The 22,574-nt window shown below is 44.7% G+C and overlaps 1 protein-coding gene across 1 annotated transcript in view; it reads right to left on the bottom strand.

Annotated features, from left to right (window-relative positions):
• The window catches only part of HCRTR2 (hypocretin receptor 2), an 880,720-nt gene extending 866,095 nt beyond the window's left edge, over positions 1 to 14,625 (bottom strand). Inside the window, exon 1 of the mRNA XM_086925213.1 lies at positions 14,453 to 14,625. Coding sequence (XP_086781339.1) covers positions 14,453 to 14,602 — 150 coding nt within the window. The 5' untranslated portion in view covers positions 14,603 to 14,625. The remainder of the gene's footprint in view (positions 1 to 14,452) is intronic.
• Positions 14,626 to 22,574: the final 7,949 nt, after the last annotated feature.

Genomic DNA, 22,574 nt, shown 5'->3' with positions numbered 1-22,574 from the left:
GGCTATATATGTGTGGGAGGGAGCCTCATATTTCCACTGCAAGAGACCCCTGAACTGCTGCTGCTGCCTCCAGGGACTGCTGCCTGAGACCCCTCTTCTGCTGCTGCCTCCAAGGACTGCTGCCTGAGACCCCTCTTCCGCTGCTGCTTCCAGGGACTGCTGCCTGAGATCACTCTTCTGCTGCTGCCTCCAGAGACTGCTGCCAGAGAACCCTCACCACCCAATTCCGCCGCAGTTGTTCCATGTCCAGAGTGATGGCAAGGACAGAGAAGATCCGTGCCAGTCCATTCATAAGCGAGGAGCTGAGGGTCCTGGTGGACGAGGTGCTCACACAGTACCCAAGGCTGTATGGTGCCTCAAATGTTGTGGTAAGTCCTCAAAAGTGGTGGTGTAGGGCAGGGGGGCACACATGTAGTTGGACTGATGCAGTATGTCCCTGAGAATGTGGGGTTGTGTCATGCACTACCAAACATGCTGTCTCCAGGGTGAAGGTGTGTGTCCCAATATCACACAGGTTTCCCTGCATGAATTTGTAGGTATGAGTGAACTGTGTTGTGTTGTCAGCCATACAGTGACACAGATGGTTGTTCATGCAGGAGTGAGGACAGTGATTGTTTGGCTGTGTGTGCCCTTGTTGTCCATCTCAGTGTGAGCCCAGCTGGCCAGCACAGTGCCCGCCCGCAAAGACAAGGACACATCACTTCACTTACAGTGTATTTCCTAAGTATTTTCTCATTGCACTCCAGCTATGCGCCATCTCAGCACTGTAGATTGTGCACGACCGTCCTTGTGTTGAGGAATTTATGTTTGTGAGTCCATGTCCCTCAATGCGACACCCATGACACAGTTATCGATTCACAGGACAGGGACATTGAGTGCTGCGCAGTCTTGGAAACAGTGAGTCCACCCCCAGACACAGGTTGATATGTGATATAAGTGTTGCTCAACCCAAAAATGGACTGGAGATGTGGGCAGGCCACATATGGGTTTCCGTGCTGGCATCCTCCATGTGTATGAGATGTGCAGGGTCTGTGTTCCCCCTCACAACTGCATGCATTCACATCAGCATATCCCATGCAGATGTCCCATGTGAGATGTACCCTAGTCTCTGATAGACATATCATTGAATTTGTAATGAGTTTGTATCTTGCTGCTATGGTGATAGATGTTGCTACATTACACTGTGTTACTGATCATTTGCCCTTCTTGTCTCCCATGCCTGCAGCTCAGGTACACCAGCGTAAGGCTGTGTAGACGGCCAATGTAGCCATGGTGCGAGCTCTAGGGGTCTCTAACCGACGGCGCACCCACTGCCACAAGAGGTGGGACAAAATCAGCCGGCTGGCAAAGAACGTGACGGAGATGACCTTGGGGCTGCTTCCTCGCACTGGGCGTTTGGCCATGACACCACTAATGGGCCGTATCTTGAGCATCAGCAGCAAGCCAGGGGTGAGTATTTGGGGAGGATGACTTTGGCTGGGAGTGGCTACATGTGTACAGAGCCTGTGCCGGTGCTGGCCTATGTGATGTTGGTGGTATAAAGCAGTGGCATGTAAGTGGCTGCTGGGTTGGGTGCCAGTGTCATGCATTTGCCCTCTCTGTACTTACAAAGGTAATTTTCCATGCTGTGCATTTCGATTGCAGTCTTAGTTGTGCTCTTCAGGTTTCTTCTGCATTGGGGTAGTCTGGGGAATCACTTTCGGAGGGAATAGCAGTGTTCCCAATCTGAGTGTGCCTTCATCAATGTGTCCATTGCATGCACCCAGATTGTGAAGGCCTAGACATCTGACAACAATGTGCACTAGTCTTTGGGCCCCAAAGTACAACATGGTGGGTGGCATTGGCTCATCGCCATTGTGGACTGTCATGTTATAGTCTGTGTCTGTGTTGTCCCCTCCTGTTCCATCCAGCTCTGTCAGGGGCAACAAGTGGTGTGCCCACCATCATGTCCCTATGTGTGCGCAGAGCTAGTTGTGCATCTGGTTGAATAGAGCCACAAGTAGGGTGTTGTTCTGTGTGACCATCACAAGGCTCAGTCATGACTGAAAATCCAGGTTCCATGCACTGTTTGAGTCTATATAATGAGTTGCCACGATGTGATTGCAAAGGTGGTTTGCAACATGTAGATTTGATCATCTTTTGTACTGCATTGCTTGCATAGTTTTGTTCTGTTGCTGCCACTGACCTGACCCTACATCTCTCTCTCTTGCAGAATCTCTTGTGGTCACGGAAGGACAGGAGACGGACACCAGTGGGGGTGAAACTAGCACAACAGCTGCCCAGGAGCCCAGTGACACAGATGTCGCCAGCGCCTCAGAGGGGGACCGGATGCTGCAGGAGGAATCCCAGCCTGAGGCGCAAAGTACCACATCATCTGATGCCAACGAGATTGCATCAATGTTGGCGGGCACAGGGAATGGGGACTCTGCATCATCTTCAACCACACAGCAGCCTGTGCCCACGCTACCAGTCACTTCCTCTGGTGCTGCCCGTGTCCAGCTCAGTAAGAGGGGACGAGTTTCCTTCATAACTGGCACCACTGCCCCTGCCCCTGTCCCCCCTGCTGCCATCAGTGCTGAGTCTGTGGAGTGTTTGCACCAGCTGTGTGTAGGCCAGACAGCTCTCCTCAATGTCTTCATTGACCATGATAAAAAATTGGCCCAGGTGGTTGCTTTCATAGAGGGCATACATTCAGACGTGGGTGGGCTGCACCGGACTGTCCAGGACTTGTACTCCACAATGACGTCTGCCCTTCAAAAGGCACATACTCCCAGTCCAGCTCTGGGGCCTTTGTCAACCCCCCAGGTAGTGGCCACATCTCATGATAATGACCATGGTCCACAGATCTCAAAGCCACGATACGGCACATGGAGCACACAGCAGGAACAACCCAAGCGGTCCCGGCCGCAGACACCATATCCACAGAAGACCAAAGCCACCACAGAGCGCAAAGACAAAAGCCGGTCAGGCAACACCAAAGCCCAAAAAGCAAAGAAGCAGACCTAAGGCTCACATGCCTCAGAGGCATCTGCAGCTAAGGACTCTCCTGTCCATAAAGAATCTCGCAAAGAGAAGCATGTCGTTTCTGTGCCCACTGAAAAGGTGGTGCATTGCAAGGGTACACCTATGAAGGGCTCCAAGGCAGATTCACACACCACCTCGACTACCTTTCCAAGCCCAGTGAAGCAGGGGAAGGAGGGCACTGTAGGGGAAACACCTGGTAAACAGGGGATGGAGGGGCAAAGGTGAGGTAGGGGAAGCCAGCCAAAGCTTTCCGCTGGATCCAGCACATCCCCAGAGGGAGTGCCAGAGTCTGCATCTGATGCAACTTTGTTGGAGAGTGTGCCTGTTGTGTCCGCCCCTCCTCCCACTCCCACCAAGACAGCCAGGCCATTTAGACTCCCCAAGAGGTGGAAAGGCACCCTCTATGATCTCCAAGCCACACTGTGTCTCATGTCAGCATGACTCCACCTCCACGTGCCACTACACCACCTGGTCCAAGCAGCCCTCAGGCTTGCCAAGTCACTGACAGCTCTACCTCTGCTGGACCACTCTCTCCCCCGTCAAGTGCTCCAACTGTCCCCGACACACAGCCAGCTCCCAGCCCGCCTGACAGCCAAGTATGAGTGGTAGTCACTCCCACACACCTGTCTTTCACACAGTTGGGCCTGTACTGCCCATTGTTACCCACTGACTGTGTTGCTGATCATGGAAAGGTACAGCCTCACACATTCCCTGAGCAGCTTCTCATGTAATCACTCTGCACTTTGCCCTGGACACTGGCCTTCCTGTTTTGCCCTTGGCTGTGCAGATTCTCATGGACATGCTCTTCATGTTGTGCCTTGTTTTTCTCTACTCTTGGTGCCTATCTGTGCAATATGTGAATAAAAACAGTTACTCCTTTTGTCTGTTTTTTCTCAGTTTCCTTACTGAATGAACTTCTGTTGGTGTGTGCATATGGTTTACTGTGCCCCATGCTCTGTGTGCTACTTCAACATTGCCAATGTTTTGGCTCACATACTCTTCCTTTTCACAGTGGTGACAGGGACTTCAGGTCTTCCTGACCCTAATTCTTGTGGTGTCTATGAAGTCAATTATATCTGTAATGCAGTTGTCATTTTCATGATTTGTTTATGTTAGCTATGTTTTTCACATGTCAGGTTGGGGGGCACTGCCAGCACAGAGTGTGATTATGTCCACAGGTTTGCAGGTTGGCCAGTGTCATCATGTATGTGTGTTATTCCTTTATGTGTGCCCAGCAGTGTATGTGTGTGGTCATCTTGTGATGGCCAGTCACCCGGGTCCCAACTTAGAAGTGTGCTCTTGGGTAGTGTAAAGGGGTGACTTTGTAGGGAGTGTTGATGTGTGTGTGCCCCTGCATTGTCAATTACACACGTGTGTTACCCAGGAGTTGGGTGCCTGTTGTTTGGATTGTTCAGCCCAGTGGATGTGGTAGTATGCACATGTGTGAGATGTATGTTGTGCACTGTGCAGTGTGTTGGTGTGTCCATGCAGTTCTGTCTGACTCCTACTTGTTGTTTTTGTCACTTGTGAGTGTGTGACGGGCATGTCAGTGTTGTGTTTTGTTGATCATCCATGTGTCTTGATACTGTGTGTGGAGACTGTGCAGACCTGCTGCTCCACACTGCCATTGTGGTTGTGTTTTCTCATGCATTGCTGTCACATGGTGCCTTTTTGCCTCCAGTATGGCATGTTGTATGCGGTGTCATGCTATCCCCTATCTGTGCTTCAGATGCCTACCCATTGCGGGTCTGCACTCCCTCTATTTGTATGGTGCACTCCTGCCATGTTCACTACTGACATGCAGTACACTTCACTTAGATGTCAGCTGTCCCTTTGGCTTACATGTGTGTGTGCCTCCTCATCACTTCATTTGTGACACTGTGTTTTGTCATGTCGTCCTTTGGCCAGGAGGAACGTGCCACTCAGGATATTCCCCCAATTGTTTATTTGTGATGTTCTTGAGCTGTTTGTCAGTCATGGATTGTCATCTGCTGTTAAACTGTGTGTGCTGCCCAGTCCTCTGGTCAAGTTGTTTCCACCTTTGTATCACAGACTTGTGCATCTGTAGTTGTTGTGTTGGGTGTATGTGTGTTGGCTGTGGTATTGCTTCACTTCCTGGGTGTGCTGTTGTCTTTGTGCTGTGCTGATTTGTGTTGTGTGGGTTGCTGTTGTGTCACTCATGTCTGTGTGTGGCTGGTATGCTTGGTGTGCACACACTGCGTGTTGTGCTCTGTGTGTATGAAGCTTGTCATTGCCTGGTGTGCATTCCTTGATGTCCTGCTGTGTTTGCTCTGTGATGTTTTTGCATGTGCATCTGTTGATTGTTTGATGGGGCTGTGTTCATCTGTGATGGTGCCCTTCTTGTGTGTCTTGTGGTATGTTGTCTGTGCCTGGTTTCTGACTGATGAGGTATCTGCTGGCGGTACCAAAAAGTTGTTTCACTTTTGCCTGCCACACAGAGCTCGGCATTGACTACATCATTGACATTATAAAATTTCAGCCAATAATGCTGTGGCGTAGAATATGGGTCACTGAGCAGTGTCAATTGACTAGGGCGATCATTCAAGACATCTTAAAATTGGATCAATGTAAGAAAATCAAATGGTTGTCCTATGTCAAAGCGCTATTAACAGATCTAGGTTACAGGAAGTATTTTGATCATCCACTACTGATAAAAGAAATCCCAAAAAAGAACTTAAAAAGGGAATGTCTTCTTTATCTGGGTCAGGTACGATTACTATCGGAGATCCACAAACCATCTGTTCAACACTCATTACTAGCGCAGACTGTGTTTACTGCAGAACCCTATTTGAACTTCAAATTAACATAGTATGAAAAAATGCTGCTCACCCGTTTCAGATTTGATCTCTTTCATTTACTGGTTGCATTTCCAAAGCAAAATGTCTGGTCATCTACATTTTCTATGTGCCCCTGTGATCAGCAGTCCCCACAAACAACGATTCATACACTGTTATTCTGTAAATTCTTTACTGAACCCCGTAAACGTTGGATATTGCCCATTCTGAAATTCTGGGGCCTACGACAGTGCCGTCCTGCATACCTGGCACTTCAGTACCTTGAAAACGAAAATTATGCCAAAGCAATTGCACTCTTTCTCAAATTTTGTATACGTCATCGTACAAATCTTTGAGCATAAACTATACCGCTGCTTTGCACAACCGAAAGAAAGCTAGCTAACAGGAAAACAGTAGGCCTATTTAAAGTTGAAAATTTCACATAAATTGAGATGTTGCTGCTCGTTTTTATTACAAATGAAAAACAAACGCATTTTTTAATGATTTTACATTTTGTAATTCTTGTACTTTGCTCATTGTGAACTTTTATGGTGTTTTTCTTAAAAATACCGAATAAAGTTATTATTGAATTGAATTGAATTGAATTGAATTGACTGATGAGGTTGTATCTGTGCTCCCATTGCCTTTCCACAGTTTGGCTGCATAGGGCATGTCTGTTTTTGTCGTGGTTCTGTGTGTGTTTCTGTTGGATTATGTGTTTGTCTGTTGTTTTTATGCAGACATCTGTTCTGGCATCCATGTGTGTGTGTGTGTGATGTTTGTGGCTACCCCCAGGTTGAGTGTGTGGTTGTGTGTGTATAGACTGGCAAGTATTGCCAGCCTTTAGTGTGTTTGCCACTGGTGTTGTGTGCTGCTGGTGTGAGGGGGGGGGGGCTATGTGTGTACATTCCTTCTGGTGTTTGGCAGTCATGAAGTGTGTCAATGGGCCCTGTGTGTTGTGCTGCTGGTGTACTCCTGTGAAGTAGTTGTATACATGTGTGGCTGTTCACAGTTTGACTTCCTTTCATCCTTGTGCCTATACATGGTTTGCTTTGTTGTCTCCCTGTATTGTTGCACTGTAATGTCTGTGTTTTGACTTCACTGACTGTACCAGCCATGTGTTGTTTAACGGTCTGAGGGTGTTGTTCTCTGTTCCTTGTCTTGCATGTGCCTCCATTGTCTTTCATTTGTGTGCATCCCACTTTGGCTTTCCTATTTGTTGTGCTCCATTGCTGTTGGCATGTGGGGTGTGTACTTGTGTCAGTCTGTGGTATGTATGTGTGACTATGCAGGCTGTGTGTCCATTTGTATGCTTGTTCCTTGTATGTGTTCATTTGGTGCTTGTACTCATTTTTGTTTCCCTGAGTGTGGTGGTGGTGTGGCGTGTATGTTTCCCTGGCCCTATGCTACTGTGCTGTGTGTTGTGTATTCCTGTGCAGCCACTCCTGCTTTGGCTGTCTCCCTGGTTATTTGTTGTATGGTGCAGGGTGTGGTTTGACCTAGCTTGTTGTTGTGCATGGGGGTGCACAGGAGGGGATCATGGCATGTGCCTTCATGGGGTGTTCTTATGTGTAGCCCTGTGGTCTTTGTGCCCTGCCCATGTCTGGCACTGGCCCTGCCTTCAGCATTCTGCGCATGTATTACTTGTGTTCACCATTGCGGTGACGTGTCCAGGACATTGCTGCATGGTCGCGAAAGATGTATGTCCAGGATGCAGAGGGGTGACTTGGCGGCAGGTGGGTCATATGAGGGTGCCCTTGTGGATGTGTTCATGTCCCCACCAGGGTCTCTGATTTGGATTTGGATCCCGTGTCAGCCCCTGTGTTGTGTGCTGTGTTTGTGTAATTGCGTACCTGTGGCGGCACCCGCGTCGGTCCATGAGGAGCTGGGTTCATGGTGGTCGTGGCCGTGTGGTGTGGTTTTGCGCTTCGCTATTGAGCTTCCGCCATCTCTGATTGTGCGGTATCTCCGCTGCGATGCGTCTGCTTGTTTGGGGCATCCTAAGTTGTGGAGCGGGCAGAGGTCCTTCCACACAGCAGTGATACTCCATTGGCTCCCACCGCCGCGGCAGCGGGTACACTTCACGGCGGATGGGAAATGGTCTATGTTTGGCCATACTAATATGGCGGACATGAGTACCGCTTCTCACAGGGGAAAAATGCATTTTGCCAGCATCCTAATGGACCCCTTAGTGTTTTGAGTTCCATTTTATTTTGTTTAGCCCTAATTTATGTTTCTCTTCAAAACTATATTGTTCCTGAACATAACACAGTGGAAAAAGAAAACAAGCATTACGTTTTACCAATGAATCAGTTTAATTTAAGTTAGCACACACTGTTCTTTCTTAAGTGGGAATAGTGAACTCCTCAACGCAAATCCCTTGGACAACCATAATAAAGGATTGCAGTTATCCCAGTAATAGGTGATTACATTTTATTTACCTTTATATATTCTTTGTTCTATGTCATTTTGTGCATGTGTTTGTGTGTCATTGTTTCTTTGCCAGAGCATTGCACGATAAACCCTGTAGATTCCTCAGAGATTCAAGATGTGGTACCTGGCTGGACGAGGTTGAGTTAAGAAGCAGTGTTTTTCTCTTCTCTTATTTTTCATCAACTTCCCCTTCCCTTTGGGAAGCCCTTGCCAGTAAACTGCGCTTTATCACAGCACTGAGAGGTGTTCCAAGAGGTATTGGGAGCATACATCATTCATCGCCCCTGCAGACATCCTGAGATTTCAGGTGAGTGGTCATGTCACGTCCTTACAGCCTCCCCCCTACTACTCACTTCTACTTTGGGACGGACCTCTGACCATGCCCTCAAGGCTTCTTGCAACTCTGTCTTCTTAGCTCTTCCATTGCAAACCACCCTGTTTGCCTGACAGGCATCCTTGACGTGTGCCACTGTATAGGTTTCCATCTCAGCCAGCTTAAACTCTACCTCAGGTTGGCCCTCAGACATGTTAGCGAACATATGGAGGTAGAATTAGAGATCCATGAGGGACACAAATTACTAACCCCCACCCAGCAATTACTCTGTCCCCTTTTGAGGCACCCTGGGAAACAAAGGAACACTTTGCCTACGTGAAGTTGTGGCACACATTTAGTTACTGTGCAATGCTGTGCAAATGCAAGTCCTATCCCACAGCTTGACAGACAAATGTTGGAACTGGCATGTACTGGTTGGCTGAGGTGAGGCCCTAGCCAGGCAGAACCTACCACTCCCATCAGGGGTGGTTCATTACACACGCTGTATAACCTGTGCTCACACTTGGGTTGGTTGGTACTAAGCAGTCAGGCTTATACCAGAGGCAATGTGTGAAGCATTGGCAAAAAACTCACTCATGATAAATGAACTGAGCATCACAAAAGAGACTTTACATGTGATGTATGTAAATAGCATTTGTATTTTAAACACATTATTTAACACAACATGAACAGCATGTATTTCTGGGCATAAATCACACTTGGAATTATTACTAGCACTACTAGGCTTAACCGTGTTAAAATGGGTTCAGTAATATGCACACTTGGAAAAGATTATTTTCTACACCCGCCCAGCACCCTCATGCAGTGCAGGTAAAACCAATGTCAAAAGTACTGCTCTTCTGGCAAGAAATCAACGTGTAAGGAAACACAGTTTCATGAATCACAGGTGGGCTGCAGACTGTTACTCTCTCACATACACACTAACTCCACATTCTAGAAGTGACATGTCCACACTAGTTATGACAAAACCACTGTTACCTTTGGAAAGGGTTTGTTGCTGCAAATCTGATGTTAGGAATCATTAGGACGCTGCTCCATAACACTCTACTGTTGCAGCCAGAATTAATTTCAACCCTCTACCCATGTTAGCCTATAGGAAGAGGGAACCTTGCAGGTAATGAAAACACACATGGGTATTCTTCATTATCTAGGCAAGGAACACGCATGCGTACCTTCCCTGCCTTTCACCTACCACTCACTTCAGTCAGTACCCTAAGGCCACCACAAGATAATCAGGGAAAACTAGGAGATAAACACAAAAGTTTAGGGAAATGCCTGAAGAGTGTCAGGTCTAACATGGTGGAAAACATATGATATAATAATCATTGTTAAGACTGAGTAAGGACTAGCGGCAGGAGCTCACTACCATACTCGATTCTATAATATGATTCACCTATTTGAGCTCTGTGCGCGCTTTATAAAACAGGAGAAACTTATCAGGGTAGTTCTATCATACACAAACTTCTCTAGCTTGGTGTTATGACTGAATAGAGGTAGCGGCAAGTACTCACCTGTTAAGGTAAGCAGCTTGAGGGATACTGATTATGGTCTTTGCCCAATCAGAGAAATGCCCACCTAGAAAGGGAAGGTCCTCGGAGATCCACGGTGTCTCATCCTAGATAAAGACAGTGCATCAGACACATAACATCCTCGTTTGAAGAGTGTGGTCTTGGCATTGTGCATGGCAGAGGCGTTGCATATGAGTGTCTCAGTGTTTCCGGCCTATGAGAATAATAGAGGGTATTCTCCAGTAGCGGAGTAGTCATGGTACTTAGGGAAAGTTTGTGTGAAGCATAATTGAACATTGAGAATGACTAGGAATGCAGAGAAGAAAAGAGTAATTGTGTGAACGGAGGGCTGTGGAGTCCCATTGGGAACAACAGCATAGTGTGAAAGTGGCGGATCATTTGGCGATTCATTTATTCCATGTGCAGGGAGTTGCACTGCTCTCTATGGGAACAAGAAGCATGGAGGGTAACTCCCACTGCCAAGGCTCATATTCACTGTGACAATAATTACATAGTAAAGGGTTAAAATAAAGCAATAAAGTTACCAACTTAATGATAAGTACATAAAACACACATATTCAAATGAAATTAGTCAAATAAATTACAGATGGAAATATAAAAGGAGGGATGTACACAGATGATGAGTCCAAGGACAAACAGGATAATGAAGCCAGGTCAGGGCTTCAAGGATAAAAATGGATATAAGGCGAGTGGAATGTGCAGTTTTTATGGAGTCCTATTACACAGATGAGATACTGGGTTATCGTATCTGCAATGAGATCAGTTAAGGAGGGCACTTATTTTCTACCATTCTACTATGGTATTCAGTCCTTGTCTAATTGAGTTGCACTTGTCAATGCATTTACACTCAAGTTTTTGGAGGGTGTATGATGTATCTCCACCTCTTGGAGACAGAAACACCTTTTCAATGACTTGGCATCTCGGGTCATCTGCTGTGGGGATTTTCTCTGCATAATGTTGGACTGAAGGGCCAGTTTAAATCGTGCAATGAATCCAGCTCCTGTGTTGGCTGATTCTGGACATTTTTTCTTGAGATGTTTCACTAATATATATCATGTTACAAGTGTACCATACCCAACAAATAACCTTAGCAGAAGTACAATTGCTGTGGTGTTTCAGTGTGGTCTTGATGTTATTGTGCACAAATGGTTTTGTGTGCATATATTGGAATGAGACATTTTTACCCCATTTGTAGTGACCCATTGATGGGGTTAAGGCCCCATGTAGCTAGAACACATAACACCAATTGTGCCACTAATAATGTTCAGAGAACTTCTAACACATTAGGTGTTGGCATAGCTCTGAAAAACAGTGACTGAACATGTGCTCTCTAGAAATCAAATTGTACAGCCCCTTAAAAGTGTTCACCATACTATCCTTGACCCATCCATCCAGTTCCCTGCAAGAGTGACCCACAAAATCCCCCCAGGACTGGTGAGACAGTTTCCTACAGCCTCTGAATCTGCACTCTTCTGGGTTGAAGCCATATCTCTTGGCAAGGTTCTCCTTTATGGTGAGGCACCTCAGCCTGTCTGTGCCATCTAGGGCCAGTAGAGCATCCCTCCCATCACCAGGTATATGTGTCCTCAGGGATCCAGTGCACTATGAGAGTGACTTCAAACACCTCAAACCACCTGTCAATGTCATCCCTTCCCTGAAGTGAGGTTCCTTGACACTGGGATTCTGGGCTAGTCTCTCTTTGGTTAGGGCTCTCTCAGACCCAGTCCTCATCCATGCCTCCACGGTCAGCCTGTTCATCTCATTTCCGAGCTTATTAAAAAGAAAATCTGCTCCTCCTGTCCACCAGCTCCTCTGGGGACAGGCCTTTAGATGACACACTGCCTCCTGGCCTGGTGGGCCCCATCTCTCCTTGCTGGCTGAATGCTCCCTGGCCCACAGGCATTCCCAGATTCTCGAATGACTCCTGGTACTCCTCATCAATGATCACATCATCCTCCTCTGGTGTCACATTTAATGCAGGATGGGGTTCGGAAAATCCCCTCGGTGCCTTTGGCAGCTCCATCATTTTGAAAGTGCTCAGGAAGCCCAAAGTCCCTGCAGAAATCCTTGAGCTGGACCACTGTGTAACTGTTCAATTTGGCTGGCTCAAACTTAATTCTTTCAGGTGCAGATGCAGAACCACCAATCAGAGGCATGATTTTAGGAAAAAGCAAAAATTCCAATCAGGGAGAATTGAAAAATTATAAATACCAATTGAAGAGAGTTGGAAAAGATGCTAATGGGGATCAGAGACCATTGATTCGAATTGCTCTAGATGTGTATAGTAGTGAACACCAAGTTACTGTTAGGAACTGCACAACAACAAGTTTTATCCTCACCACTGATCGCCAATTATAGAAAACAGATCTCTAGTTAGCAGACGGTTGCCCCCTGTCCAATAAGAGACCACAATCCTAGTCAGAGTAAGTCAGATACACATCCAAAATTATCCTACCCTCACCTCCAGGTAATTTGCTCAGAGCAGTCAGGCTTTTCTTAAGAGGCAATGTGTAAAGTATTTGTGAAACACCTAATTTACAGCAACACAGTGGGAACACCACAAAAAGACCAGTTCAGAAAAATAGAGAATATTTATCTGAGTTAAACAAGAGAAAAATGATGACAATCCAATAGGTAGAAGTCAAGAAATGAATTTTTAAAGATTAAATCTAAAAACAGTGATTAGAAGTCAATAGTGCTAAAATGTTACTTGAGGTGACACTAGACTGGGGTAAATCTAAAGTTCGGGTCATCTGTGATGGAGGGCATGCATGCAGGCTGGCTACAGGAACCGCTTAAAAAGTACCTTGTACACAGCAAGCGCCAGCGTCAATGACTAGCTGTGTCAGTTCTTATTCGTGCAATCAAGTCAATGCCTCAAAGTAGAGCCTTGTAGTTGGTGTCAAAGTGTCAATGCTGCCTCAGAGTTGAACCTCGCTGTCCTGTCTTTGGATCGGTGCTGCATTGTTGAACCTCGCAGTCGAGACCTGCCTCGGCAGTTCTGATTGGTACAAAGGGGTCACTGCATCAATATTTGCAGAAAAACAGCTGCAGAACCCACTTCTGAGGCCAGGGACAGGAGGGGTAACTTCAGGCAAGGCTGGGATGCACAGAGGGCAGAGTCCAGCTGCTCCAGAGGAGTTAGAAGAAGTCTTTTGTGCCCTCGAGACTTCGCAGAAGATAAGGCAAGCCAACAAGTCCATGGAGGAACTTGAGTTCAAGGATGTAGACAACATGTCCAGTCCCACTCACTCCCAGGCAAGAAACAGCAGGCCAATGCAGCACAGCAGGTAGCAAAGTGGCAAGCCCTCCTAGAGCACAGCAATCAGCAGAAAGCAGGCCAACCCAACAATGCAGGTAGAAAAGTGACAGTTGCTCCTGCAGCACAACAGCTCTTCTTTAAAAAAATAATTTCCTTGGTTCCAACTAAAGTTATCATTTGGTTCAGGACCTATACCCAAATGTGCCTTTGAAGAGAGGGAGACATGAAAGAGGCCTTTGAAGATCAAAAGGCCTATTGTGAATATGCCAATGTTCCCATGTTTTGAGTATAGAGCATATGCACTTTTGCAATGGTTGTTAGCAGTGGTAAAGTGCCCAAAATCCTAGAGCCAACAAAAATAAATTCAGCAACAAGGGAAGGAGGACCGCAACAACTTTGGTGGTGACCCTGCAAAAAGGGCAATTTTCAACAGAGAGTTTCAATTGAAGCCCTCTGAAAATAGATGGGCAATTTAGGTGTGTATATACAAATAAAGAAAGCTCTACATTTGGGACCAACGTTGACAATGTGACCTGTTTTATGACTCATCGGATCTGCTATGTACATTGCCTTGGTGACAGCATTATCATTGTAAACATACTGAAAGACGTACATTTTTAGGAAAAAGGTGGTGTCTTTCCTGAACTTTCCATGTATATCAATTTTCAAATTCACATACTCTTTAATTTTTACTGAAGTCCATGACAGGGAAGTGCATTGATAAAGTATTAACTTAATAGATTCATTTGGCATATGCAAAGAAAAATGTGACATCCAAGATATATATTCTTCAAATTATATATCTTGCAATGTATGTGGGAGAAATTAATGAATCTTATCAGCTGATATACTGTCAGTTTTCTATGCAGAAATGTCTATTTCATTTCGCAAGTGCTTCTTTAGTCCTTCAGTTCTTTTGACGAGTAATTTTCCTTCCATAAAAACATTAGTTAATTACATGGGGTGCAATATTTTCCAAGCAAGAATTCTTTTGCACTAAATGCATATTTCATTGCATTGTTGTTCATTTTTAGAAATCATATTAGCATAAAAAAGTCGTAAATTAATGCCATACCTGTAAATAAGGGATCACTTTGCAGAGAGTCTTACCAAAGAACCAGGTTTCTGTAATATCGACAACTAAAGTTGCAGGTAGACAGGTGATGGTCACAAGAACGTCAGCAAGTGAAAGATTCACAATGAAATAATTTGTAACCGTTCTCATGTGGTGGTTCTTCCACACTGCAACACACACTGAAATTAAAGACCAGTGTCAATATAATACAAATGGAAGCAACATCAATAACTAAAAGCATTACTTGCATGCAAAATTCCTTTTCATAACTGTCAAAAAAGTTTGATGCAGGAAATAACGTTTATTTTATTGGAAGATTGAATCTGTACAGTGAGCATTTTATTGGAAGGGTAAATCTACACAATGAGCACTTGCTAAATGTGGCCTTCCCAGAGCTCTTAGGTATTGCATTAGCAGCTAATACAGTCCAGGTTTTTACTTTGCATTCTGGAACTAACAGTCTTCATTTTATAATGGCATACATCCCAAAAGATCTGATTCAGGTAGGATACTTCTAATTTCAAAGTAAAAAATTGCACTTTTTTAGCTATGCCCCCCCCCCAACATTGTCTGCACTTAATGCAAAAGTAAAAATGAATTCCCTCTACTATTTTTGCAAAATGTAGGCACGCTTGTAATGGGATGACCACGAATACATATCCTGGAGTACACAGAAATAAAATGGGCGGCAAGAGCAAGTCACTCATGGCCTTTAAAATAAGGGAGCTCTGATTTTTACAAAGCAGCACTTAGGGCGTTTTTACTACTTTGGTGGTCCTCCTGCGTACATACAAACTACAATGACCTGGTCCAGTTTAGGCAATATTTTTTGTTTCTTCAATTGATGTACTATACGTTGCAAATATTTACAACTGTCTCCCCTATCTTAGAAGTTCATTGGGTAGAAAGTACACCATCACCATGCCAAATTAAAATAGGCCTCAATCCCTTTTCAGACAGTCGTGATACATGGACAACATATAACAATGTGTCTTTGTAACAGCCACGCCCAGCTTTTAAATCAGATAGGCTGCACAAAGGAATAAGAATAAAGGTCATATATACGTGCAGTTTATCGTACCTTTTGTGTTTGTATTACACTGTCTGTTTTGTATGTGCTTTACACGCCTTTTTCCACTGCACTTTATTTTTTACATACACTTCTATGTTCTTTTTGGACACATTTCATTTAAAAGCTTGATGACTGCCGATGATGAGAACAGTAATTAAACAACAGGGGGTGGTGATGGACAGAGTTTCTGAATTAAGCAGAATACTCTCACCCAGTCAAGAGATCAAGGCTTGATCCAACACCGTTTTTTAGCTCACTGCACCATCCCAGCTCAGAACCTGGCTATATGCAAATTAGTCTGTTCCTGGCCCAGTGCATCATGGGAACAGGGCAGACCAAACTACCCAGCCAATTCTTTCACTGGGAAGGAAACAAGCTTACGGGGACCGGTTTCTGGCTTTACAGCCGTCTTCGGCCCGGCTTGCTTGAATCCTGATGGTGCAATGAGCAAGGGACTCACGTCTGAGTATACCCTTCTACGCTTATGGTGGACAAAATAATTAAACAACAGGGGGTGGTGATGGACAGAGTTTCTGAATTAAGCAGAATACTCTCACCCAGTCAAGAGATCAAGGCTTGATCCAACACCGTTTTTTAGCTCACTGCACCATCCCAGCTCAGAACCTGGCTATATGCAAATTAGTCTGTTCCTGGCCCAGTGCATCATGGGAACAGGGCAGACCAAACTACCAAGCCAATTCTTTCACTGGGAAGGAAACAAGCTTCCGGGGACCGGTTCTGGCTTTACAGCCGTCTTCGGCCCGGCTTGCTTGAATCCTGATGGTGCAATGAGCAAGGGACTCACGTCTGAGTATACCCTTCCACGCTTATGGTGGACAAAATAATTAAACAACAGGGGGTGGTGATGGACAGAGTTTCTGAATTAAGCAGAATACTCTCACCCAGTCAAAAGATCAAGGCTTGATGATGAGAACAGGGCAACACTGGTGAGTACCTACCAGGTTCCCTGTTGGTGGTTCGCCCGTGAGGGATCATCTCGCTTTCACACACTTTTTTTTCTCACAAAGACACATTGTTATATGATGTCCATGTATCACGACTGTCTGAAAAGGGATTGAGGCCTATTTTAATTTGGCATGGCGATGGTGTACTTTCTACCCGATGAACTTCTAAGATAGGGGAGATAGTTGTAAATATTTGCAACGCATTGTACATCAATTGAAGAAACAAAAAATATTGCCTAAACTGGACAAGGTCATTGTAGTTTGTATCACTTGATGAGTGGAGGGCGACCTGGGTCCATCCTTTTTCCTCTGTGCTCCTTCTTGTGTTAATGCTCCTCTTGCGGTGCCATTACTGCGCTGTCCATTGGAGGACCACCATAGCTGTTGTGCACTCGGCCGCAGTACTAGGAGTTTTATCATGGTCAGGTGGGTGGTGCTGAGGTGGTCGCACATGCAAACCGCACCGTGCAGGAACTGAGGGTGCAAATCCAGGGGGGCACAACATTGATTGGAATAAAGTTGTACTTTTGAAACGCTCCCACTCACGCACCCAGGTACATGGAGCGATAATGACCGAGTATTTTCAGGCTAATTGCGCACCAACTGGTCTCATCGTGACAAATGCATCCAGGTTATTCCTGGAAGACAAAAAGTTCCTAAAAGATTGGTCCCTAGGTGCATGGCGATGCACTAGGGATTGGCTTATCCTCATAATAACGACTGCCAAAAGGATAGCCGACAACATCTTGATCGAAATACAAACATTGGAGGCACAAATTAAATCGGTAGTGGTCACTATGGTTTATAACAAACAAGCCAAAGAATCAGACAAAACTAACAAAGAGTTTAAGGACAATATCTTGGCTAACAAGATAGCCAAATTCAAAAAAGATTTGGCAAAATTTGCTATGGAGATAGTCTATCCGTATATGAGTGACTCCTATGTCCCGCCTGCCTATCACCAACAGGGCAGAGCACTGGGGTCAAACTATTCCACCTCAGGCAGTGATGATAACTCCACAGACTCTGATTCTTCTATGAATAACCAAATAAGAGGTGGGAATCGTAGATCCTGAGGCCCAAGGAGAGGAAGACAGTTCCAGACTCCTCCTCCACCACAATGGTGGCCACCAGATCCGTTTAATTTTGCTCAACCTCCTTTTCCAGGTCAGATGTACCCATATCAACCTTTTAATAATTTTGGACAGCAGCCTTTTTGAGGACAGGGCCCAAGGTGGTCCAGAGGCAAAAGACAGCCCGCGCAAACCAATGTACATTGGAGCCCTCCGCCATCATCACGGACCAGGAGCAACCAACAGGATCAACTGCAACCAGGTCCGAGCAATGCCCGAGTCTAATTGTCAACCTCAGTCGTCGCATTTTGACTTCTGATGCGATACTAGTCCTAGAAAAAGGACTAGGTTTTGTACCGACCTACAAAGGTGATCCATTCGAGACTAGACAGGAACTTGCTGGATTCTTCAGGAAAGTGAGACTCCATGCCTATTTTAAAGACAAAGCGGTTGATGACACTGAGGACACATCAGACAAAAATACTGGACTACGTTCAAAATCTACGTTCAATCCACCCTCTAGTCTCACACCGCCTGAAGTGCTGACATTTGAGAGAGCGGTACTTGAGGATGCTAAGTCGATTTTCCAAACTAATTCGAAACAGTATAAGAACCTTACAAAACGGGAACGAATGGCACTTTCTACACTGGCCAATGATGATTCAATTACCATGAAACCCGCCGATAAGGGTGGTGCAATGGTGATTATGGATTCAGATGCTTATACCACCGAATGCAGTTAACTTGAGAATAAGAGATTTTACCGGTGTCTTAAAATGGATCCCACACAAAGATTGTCTTTAGCCATAAAGAAACTGGTTGAGAAGGCAGTAGAAGAGGGTTGGATCACAGACCAGGAAGCCTCTTTCCTGATCACTCCACATCCTGTGGTTCCATACTTCTATGCATTGCTGAAGATACATAAAGGGATCTCTCCCCCGCGCGGAAGACCCATCATTTCAGGTCCTGGGTCCCTTTTAGAACTCCTCTCTACTTTTGTAGATTTCTTTCTGAAACCACTTGTCAAACTAATGCCCACGTACATACAGGACACAAAGGATATACTACGAGTTTTGCTGGATATGCCCTTCGACGAAGACCAAGACTTTCTTGTCTCGTTCGACGTCGAGTCACTATACACGTGCATACCGCAAAATGAAACCTTATCATTTATTGAAACTCTTTTAAGTGAAACTGACTTAGGCCACATGACTCCCCTCCATTTCATTATGTCGTGTGCAACTTTGGCTATGAAAGAAAACTTTTTTCAGATTTGAGAATGATTTGGTTCTTCAAGTGTCCGGGACCTCCATGGCAGTGTTTTTGCTCCTTCGTTATCCAATCTCTTCATCCACCATTTCGAGCAAACAGAAGTGCTGCTTGAGACAAATCCATATTTAAGTCACATTTCTTAAGTTCACGTGCGAATATTCGAAGAATAATTTGCCATTTCTGGATTTGAGACTAAATCCACATCAAGGCTGTCTCAACACTGAACTCTATAAGAAACTGATGGCGAGAAATTCATTGCTACATTTCCAAAGTTACAATCCTCAAGCACTACGAGAAAATTTGCCCTTTGGACAATTTTTATGAGTCCGTCGAAATTGCTCAGATGTCTCGAGATACAAGGAACATGCCAATCTTTTGTCGACATAACTCCGAGATCGACAATACCCAAGGAAGACAGTGAAAGCATCCATGAAAAGGGCCTAAAACAATCATAGGGATGCCTTACTTGAACCTAGAGTGACGCCTACACAAGACCCGACTACCCAGAGAATCACTTGTGTCAATACCTTCAGTAGCTACTCCAATGCCTTAAAGAAGATCATTCTGAAGAACTGGAAAGTACTCAAAATTGATGGCAAGACATTACCTCCACCACTGTTTGCTTTCAAATCTAGCAAGAACATGAGAGACCAGTTGGTGCACACCCGCCCCAGAGATAAGAAATCTACAACCGCAGAGCTGAGCTTATGGGGTCTTCCGCCAGTGAAGGGACATTTCCCTTGCAGAAATTGCTCAGTTTGCCCCTTGACTAGTCACCAGACTGAGGTTGACATAGGAACTTCTATCCCTTGGGTACTTAACAAACACACTAATTGTAATTCTGACCGTGTTATCTATCTGATAACATGCCCATGCCTCAAGAGATACGTGGGCATGACTTCACATAAAATCAAAGTGAGAATCCCTGAGCATAGGAGCACCATTCGGTGCAAAAAAAGTGCGACTAAACTCACTAATCATTACATAGCTGAAGGACACTCAGACACCGATCTCCATTGGGTTGTTCTGGAGAAACCATACATTCCTGCACATGTTACAGATATTCAGCGCTTTCAATTGCGTAGGGCGCAAAGATGAGTATACAGACTGAAAAGTGACCTCTTTGGGCTCAATGACGATATACCGTGGTTGTCACTTTAACATCTGGTCGCACAGAAGAAAGTAGTGTTTACAGTATTTTCCCATGTATATTTCAGCAGGTTTGGGCCATGTGTAGTTGATGAGACATCTCCAGCGATGCGGAATCACGTTGCTTACACCTAACTATTTGCATTGTGCTTAGCTTGTTTTGACTTTGTACTATACTTGTCATAACTATTTCATCAAGCAAGTTGGTATTTATATGGATGCTCTTATAAATAAGGAGAGAGCTCCATATCATTTAGCAATCAATGCGCTCTTTAAGTATGGTGCAATGCTCATTTGTTTTGTATCTAATTTTTGTGAAGATCAAGACCCATAGAGCTTGTGCCCTTTAAGAATATGTCACTGCATGTTTGGTGCTGTAATTCAATAAAGTTATTATTCAGACTAGCATTCCAGCACTGCGTGGAAGGAAATGAACTACCCACTAATACATGACCATAACAACTACGCGCAAACCGGGGAACGCTTTCCCTTGCGGACATGCGCAGTAGCTCAAAACGGTGGTTGCCTTGCAGGCAGCAGATTAGAGTCCGTTTAGGACCCCCACGTCTGGGATAAAAGAACGTATCATGGCCACCGCCGGTACCTCCGGTCAATACTCAAAGACCGTCCTGGGGTACCGACGGAGAGGTAAGGTCACTTTGATGCTTTCCGTGATTCTGACCCCTTTAAATACTTGCCCTTACGTTTTTTCTGCCGCGTGAGATGCATGTCTTAAAAAAGGCTAAACTAAGTCCACGGTTCTTTTTTTTTTTAATGTTGAGTCGTTTGCTCTTATTTTCTATCGGCCTTATTATACACCCCTTTCCTCCTTCAGGTTAAAAAATTGAAAATCGAAAGATGTGGATGACACTCCCTTGGTCACTGTACTCGAAGGCATACATTTGTTGAAACAATATTTAACGTTATACTCTTAAATCGTCCTGATGACAATTTTATATTGTTTGAAACAAATCGCCCTGTATGTCATTTTCAAGGGCCTCAGAAATGCTTGCCTTAATACGGCATAGATAGTATGACAATTAGGGATGAAGGCAATTTTAGTTTGCTTTTAGATTCCTTAGTCTTTTAATTTTATTACACGCTTTATCAGATAATCACACTCAACAGCAGTTTTATTCTCTGGCTCACTGTGCCTGTTTGAATGAGCACAACTATGGGTGTATTTCGATTACTTTCTTTTACATGTGATCCAACACAGTTGCTTTCGAATTTAGAGAAGATGACGTTTGTCTTGAGAGTGCATTGCTTTTGTGTAGGAGGTCTAATAATTGAGAATCATGTGATAAATAGATATGCCATGATTAACTGTATCATGGATATCGCTTTTTGTTACAGAGCGGACCCCCTTCACTGAGTAGTTACCAGGTAAAGGTGAGGGTGACACCCAAGTGATATGGGTCTGTGTGTGTACTGTATGCACTATATGGACTACTTTGAAACCTCTTTATGGTTTTCATTTCAGCTCTTTCATTTGATGGAGGATGTTCTTTTGGTGAAATTTGTTAAGTGGGGTAAACACAACTTTAATATATGTATATTATCTTTACAGGTAACCGGTAATCTGTTCCACTACTGCCCAGTTGGATATTATCGGTGGAGTATATGAAATGTTTTGTAGTGTAGTTCCTATTTTCCCAATAGGCTCTGCGTATTGGAATAACATAAACAGCAGTGTAGACGTAGGACTGAGGTAATCTAGGTCTCTACTGACTATGTTAAACTTAATTTAGGTTTGCGCCAGCTAGCTCAGAGGTCACTGGAAACTTTCTTGAATGAATAGGGAGGGATAAGCCTCCCTGGCTCAGATAAGAAGGGATTCAGTTTCCGACAACCGCATAAACATGACAACTTTACTCCCTCAGAATAAGAGTGTATCTCTAGAGTCGTGTGAAAACAATAGACAGCTATTTCACTCAGTCAGCAGTGCATACTTAGTTTCACCAAAATGCAGAGAAATAGAGGGATGGGCGTTTTCAATAAAAGGTGTTATTTATTGAGCAGTTTTCTTTCTCATGCAAGAGAAATGAATTGCCACAATTACAATACTTAAAGTAAAGTAAAGTGCGTACAGTAAAAGTAGTATTAGGAAATAATACTGTAAAAGCATTGATATGGTTTCTTAGCCATATGATACTTTAAAATGGATAAAATATATACATACATAAATACATTGACTAACGTACTCAACTGGTGCTTCTAACTAAGCCTACCCCAGTGTACCTGACCTAAGCCTAATACTTGGGAAGGGATGAGTAAGTAGCAGTTTAAGTTAAGTTGGTTAAGATTATTTTGCCAAGAATCTGCATCAAGAATTCTCTTAAGGGTTTAGTCATCTCTGTACCTTGGTAATGGAATGTGGGAGGTCTGGTATCTCTTTCCTCAGGACTCGATATCCCAGCAACCCACAAGGGTAGGCTGGAAACACTGGAGCTGGATTTTCTCGGCTGGAGAATAAGACAGCGTCTCTTTTAGTGCGTCAAACGGGAGGGGCGGCTTCCGTGGGCTCTCGCATCAGCTGGGCTCTCGGGCAAGTAGATGGCACTCTGCTCCAAACCACGGTGTGTTTGCTT

The sequence above is a fragment of the Lissotriton vulgaris genome, chromosome 6, assembly GCF_964263255.1.
Source record: "Lissotriton vulgaris chromosome 6, aLisVul1.2, whole genome shotgun sequence".
NCBI lineage: Eukaryota > Metazoa > Chordata > Amphibia > Caudata > Salamandridae > Lissotriton > Lissotriton vulgaris.
The sequence above is the reverse complement of the archived record's forward strand: the minus strand, read 5'-3'. Positions and strand labels throughout refer to the sequence as shown.